At 36.6% G+C, this 5,461-nt stretch overlaps 2 protein-coding genes across 2 annotated transcripts in view; one reads left to right on the top strand and one right to left on the bottom strand.

The window, feature by feature from the left end:
- Window positions 1-2,289, top strand: part of LOC108949831 (adhesion G-protein coupled receptor G7-like) — a 10,992-nt gene extending 8,703 nt beyond the window's left edge. Inside the window, exons 20-22 of the mRNA XM_026836288.1 lie at window positions 793-950; window positions 1,219-1,389; window positions 1,720-2,289. Coding sequence (XP_026692089.1) covers window positions 793-950; window positions 1,219-1,389; window positions 1,720-1,932 — 542 coding nt within the window. The 3' untranslated portion in view covers window positions 1,933-2,289. The remainder of the gene's footprint in view (window positions 1-792; window positions 951-1,218; window positions 1,390-1,719) is intronic.
- On the bottom strand, window positions 1,876-5,193 carry LOC100185696 (protein NipSnap homolog 1). The gene is made up of 9 exons (XM_002127375.4): window positions 4,964-5,193; window positions 4,777-4,898; window positions 4,558-4,603; window positions 4,408-4,502; window positions 3,807-4,018; window positions 3,466-3,497; window positions 3,306-3,400; window positions 2,839-2,922; window positions 1,876-2,607 (listed from the first exon to the last, which is right to left on the bottom strand). Exons 1-9 carry the CDS (start codon window positions 5,041-5,043, stop codon window positions 2,543-2,545), a joined length of 831 nt encoding a protein of 276 aa, XP_002127411.1. The 5' UTR covers window positions 5,044-5,193; the 3' UTR covers window positions 1,876-2,542.
- Between the last annotated feature and the right edge of the window lie 268 nt (window positions 5,194-5,461).

Genomic DNA, 5,461 nt, shown 5'->3' with positions numbered 1-5,461 from the left:
AGCAGTCACGATGCTTTTACATTATTTCTTTCTAACATCTTGGTTTTGGATGTCAGTGTACAGCTCAGAGATGTATGATTCCTTAGTGCGGGTAAGTGGTTATAGATAAATATTCCTATAATTTATCAGACAAATAGCCCATTTTTGGAAAAGCGCAATTATATTTTTTAATTCTTTTAATCACGTCGTAATTTTCTTTTTTTGGACAAAAATCTTACTGCAACATTGCACTTCAATTTTTAAAACAGTTTTCAGGATACAGTAGTTACAGTAGGACACTATATATTGTAAAGGCATTCGTGTAGACAATATAAGAAGTATAATATCCACGTTTTGTGACTCTCGGTTGACGTTTACCCTATATTTCAGGTATTTTCTAAGTACGAGAGCCGGGCAATGCTGCGAAACTGTCTGTTCAGTTACATCACCCCAGCGGTTGTGGTTGCACTTACTGCTGGGCTTGCTTTCAACACAGCTTCGCTAGAAGAATCGACTATATGCGGCGAAGGTACGTATGGGCAATTTAAAATATGGGACAGGCTTCGGTTTGAGTATCGTTGCTGCCATTTATTGTGGGCGTATGTGTCCTTAATTGGGCAAGACACTTAACGGCAATTAATCCAACCCAGTGGTCGCTAATGGCTTGTTTAAATTGTCTGGCATACACCCACGCACGAGGTGTATGAACACACGTGTTGTAAGGACTGTCGTTGCCCCGCCACGCAAGGATAAATAAGTTACATTTGTTGATTTTAAATTAAGGAGTGCGGTATTTTTATTTACACGTTTCAGGTCCAACTGCTCGACCGAATTACCATGCTCGCAATGCATGTTGGTTAAAAGGGTTGCCTTTGATGCTTGGGTTCCTACTTCCTGTCGGGATAATGCTGTTGTACAATACACTTGTTTTTATACTCGTTCTGCGCGAACTTACAGCTCAAAACTCAAGGGTAAGATATGTGTGATCACTTGGTCGTTTATGGTTTGATATATGAATGGAATTCTGTTGAATACTACGTTTTGACGTTAAAGTTACATAAGTGGTAACTCCTAACCGGGCATGAGGTGTATATATGGAACAGAACATCTGTTTAAGACCGACGATGTCCCCTAGACCCCATACGCGAGTATATACCAAAAACCTTGCTGCCGCAAATGTTAATCCATTATCAAAGGTAGCCTATGGACGTAAATAGCCTAAGAAGCTCAATGTTTCAGGTTCAAAGCAAAGCATTAAAACGGACAATCAGGCAGAATCTGATCATGGCAGTAACGATGGTTTTCATCATGGGCCTGACCTGGTTAACTGGGTACTTGATGCTGATATCAGAAAACGAAACATATCTACTTGTAACAGGCTGGTTATTTGCACTGTTTAATGCTTTTCAGGTAAACAATGTGGTTTATTAGATACAATTTTCGAAAATGTAGCTCTTTTTAAAAATGGTAGTTCTAATTTACGTTGATGAGCTTTTACAACGTGGCGCGCCATATGTGACTTAAGATTTATGCTAATTTGCCCATTACCCCATCATCTAGGGTGCTATAACCCACTTGTGACTGCTTAGTTGGAGCAATGTCCGCTAAATGTCTTGCCTAAGAACACTATCTGTATCGAGCATTGAATACGGTGTCCTTCGATTACGATGCAAGCGTCTAAACCACTGAGCTTCACGAAACAACTAAATCTAATTGGCCATTTTACGTGAAATTCTTTAGGGTGTCGGAGTCTTCGCAATGACTACACTAAGACGAGAAGACATGCGACAAATCTGGTGGAATCCAATACGACGACTTACAATCCGTAACTCAGTGACGCTTACGCCAAACCAAAGCACTCGTGCAAGCAGCAGAAGATCAATAAGTCGGACCTTTAGCACTGCCATACTTTCTATTAGACTGGATCGAAAATTTTCATCAAAAAAGGTTTAAACACAAAAAATATGCGGATTTAAACGCAAAAAAGTGCGCAAACGGTTACCCGCTAGCATGAACTATTCTTTGCAATTAGGCTACATGACAAAAAGCTATTGAAGCATCGCTGTACAACAGCAAACGTTAAACGTTATACTTCAAACTAAATTTGGTTGGAATTTCTTAAATAGCTGATCAGAGCTTCACACATTGCATTAACTTAACAAATATTCTTATAATTCGTGCAAGAACAACTGACGCGTATACGTTATTCTGTACAATACATGATGGGCGTGCTAGGAACTTATGAAAAAAATACAAACCTATCAGTTTATCGCGTGAGATTTGGCAAAAAAGCCAATAGTACCACAGTACGGAAAAAAAATTCAAATTCGAATTCTTATATCATAATTTGTTTTGTTTGCTGTATCAGCCGTTTCCCTCTACCCAATTATATCAAGCAAGCAATAAGTAGAAGAAAAAAAACTTTGCTGTTGGTATTAGATATGCCAGAAACTATGCCAGAAGCTGGTGTCTAGCTAAGCAAACTGACTGATAAATTAAAGACTTTTAAGACAAGGGAAATTGTCGTGGCACCAAGGAGATAGGAAGATCATCAAATGTGTCCTCATTTAAGAGGAGAATAAGAGAGTGGGATCATGATCATGCTCTTCATTTCACGAATTAATGGAACTTAAGTAAGATAGAAATTCGTTAGTGTTACAAGTATAAATAATTGTAACTTATTTTATATATAACATGAATGAATCAATGTAACTTATTTAACCTAGTGTGGCGTGGCAAGAAGAGTCTTTATAACAAGGGTGTACTGTTTCATACACTCCATTTCTGCTCACGAGTTACCACATATATAACCGTGGGTGATTATATTTCATAAATGTTGTATTACTTGTTTCCTCTTACCTGTGTAGTACACTGTGTTATCCCAGCCAGACTTTTGCCATGCAGCTTGCCTTGTGTTTTTCCTATGATGAAGGTCCTCATACGCTGGAATACATAACATATATTAATTATTAAATGAATAATTTTTTCAAACAAATCCTAAAGTTTTACATGCCTTGACAAAAATGTACTGTGTATTTTCAAATGCCATGAATTTGCTTAAAGACAAGTAAATCTGAAGATTGTTTTTTTTAATGAACTTTTAGCCTATCTCACCGTATGACAGACACTTTGTGCTTTTCAGGATCACAAAACAAACAATAGCCAGAAGATAATAATACACCTGACGGCAGCCACATACAAGACAAGTAAAAAAAATAGAGAAAAAAAGAAAGTAGGGAATACTGGCATTCGTCAGATGTTTTTTATGTCCATTGCTTTTCAAGCAACAGGCTCTTACTGTCAATTTTTAGTGTTATACAACCCACCCCATAAATGGTGCACTACATTAAGATCACCAATCTCTGAGAAGAAACCGCCCACAGCTTCACTATTCTCTTGTCTTGCTCTGATACCACGTGCCCTGTTTATAAACATACTTGTAGTATCCATTACATAGGCATACAACACACAGAGTAAGATACAAACCAGTTGTTTGCCCACTCAATCATGGTGCCAGGCTGTAAAACAAATATAAAGTTTAGATTTTTAACTTAAGGAATATTTCTGGGGTAAAGGCCAACTGCCCAGCTCTGAAAATATATATGCTTTGCCATTGAACCGAACTATGTACACGTGTATGTATACGATACACACTTTTGGTACAGTATGCTTGGTAGCAAAAGTAATAGAAATAACAAGATTTGAATTTTAGGTAAAAGTTACAAGATATACAAAAGGTTACTACTTTACAAATAAACATATATATTTAACATTACTGTATTTAAACTAATGCTGCAAAAAAACACAACCATTTCAAAATGATTTACCTTTAAATGATAAGTACGTAATTCATATATATTGGGTCCTTCTCTTGGTAAAACTTCATTCCAAAATGAGAATTCATAAAGTAGTTGATTACTTCTTGAATGAAGCATCTTGCTTCTCTCTGTCCTCATGTTCTGATACCAATCCTCCTTTCCTAACTTAGAGTTGGCTTGTCCGATGGAAGGGAAACCATCAGTATATCTCCATAAGTGAACTGTAACAACAATTGTAATGGAATGTGTATGTAAACTTCCCATTTTTTAAATTAAGCATTTAGTTTAAGTTTGTTACTTCATAAACTCATTTACTAGAGTACCTATACAAAAAGAGAATTTCTTCCATTTAGTAACTACAGTGTAGTTTACCCTCGTGTGGCGGGGAAATGACAGTCTTTATTACACAGGTGTTCTGTTTCATTAAATTAATAGTAACCATTGGTTGGAGTAATTGTTGTTAAGTGTCTTGCCCAAGGTCACATAAAATGGTAGCAGGCTAGCAGCGACCAGTCTTGAACCCTTGACCTCTAGGTTAGAAGCAGATGCGCTTACCACTGTGCCATGTTGCCAGAATGCAATATGTCACTTGTATACCACACGCACTTACCAACTTGATCCTGGTCACCATACCAACATGACCAGCTTCCCACACACTCAACAGGGTAATCTTTGTTTGAAGAAAGTTTCGGCAAGTTTTCAGCACTGGGGAAATAAATATTACAATTAAAAAGCTTAACAAATTGTGAATTAAACTCACCATAGTTGTTTGTATGCTGTCAGTGCTTCTGGTTTCACTTTATGAACTGTAATTTAAGACAAGGTTAGACCTCCATTAGATATAAACAGAAATTGCAAATAAAAACCCTTTTAGTGATACGTCCAAAATATAAAACAGCATGAATTGCTGCAGGAATGTTTTTTTTTTTTTTAGGATGAAGATGTTTGTTCTTGGTGCAAAAATATTACTCTTACTCACATTGCAACTTGTATAAATGATTTGCATCTTTTTTCGTTAAAAGACTTGATTGGGAATCCGTTCTTGGTGCGACTTTGGGCATGAAAAAGTTTTTGTTGCTGGTAGAGGTTACAGAAAGGCATCTGAAAATGCATGGTTTAAAAATAAACGTAGTATTACACATGAAACTTTATATGAGTAACATTACCTTTTAGAATTGTTTAAAACAAGATGTTCTTTTGCGCCTAATGCTTGCCGCACAGACGTTGTAATGAGTAATATATTCATATCAGCGAACTGCCGAAGAACTGAGACGAGAAACTGTAATATGTGTTAGTTTCTTACCAATATTTCTTAATATTGCATTTGCAGGTAAAAGTAGAACTGAAAAACATTTGCAAATAAACCTGAGTCAAAACACACCGTGCGGAAATTACGAAGTCCAATCACAGAGAAATCATAAACACACTTTAGATTTTTGCGAAAACATTCTAAATTTTCTATAATAATTGTTACTGAACTGATTTTTGGGTGTTGAGTTATTATTTCATGTTCTTTTTGCAATGGATGGCATAAAATCTGTCGTTTTGACGCTGCAGTGATGATTTGCAGCGTCATCACAATGTACATGCAGTCTTTGTTGACGGTCGTGTGAACTGTGATGACGTTACGTGTGTTTTGTATTGCGTATGTACTTATCGTCGTA

The sequence above is a fragment of the Ciona intestinalis genome, chromosome 10, assembly GCF_000224145.3.
Source record: "Ciona intestinalis chromosome 10, KH, whole genome shotgun sequence".
Taxonomy (NCBI): Eukaryota; Metazoa; Chordata; class Ascidiacea; order Phlebobranchia; family Cionidae; genus Ciona; species Ciona intestinalis.
The sequence above is the reverse complement of the archived record's forward strand: the minus strand, read 5'-3'. Positions and strand labels throughout refer to the sequence as shown.

Bases quoted from the DNA above. Each gene is read 5' to 3' on its own strand.
- LOC100185696 (XM_002127375.4), bottom strand. From the start codon at position 5,043: ATGAATATATTACTCATTACAACGTCTGTGCGGCAAGCATTAGGCGCA. The intron at 2,923-3,305 runs GTGGGTTGTATA...TATGTATTCCAG, and splicing joins TGTAGTGCACCATTTATGGG to CGTATGAGGACCTTCATCAT. The intron at 2,608-2,838 runs GTAAGAGGAAAC...ATCTTACTTAAG, and splicing joins TAACACAGTGTACTACACAG to TTCCATTAATTCGTGAAATG.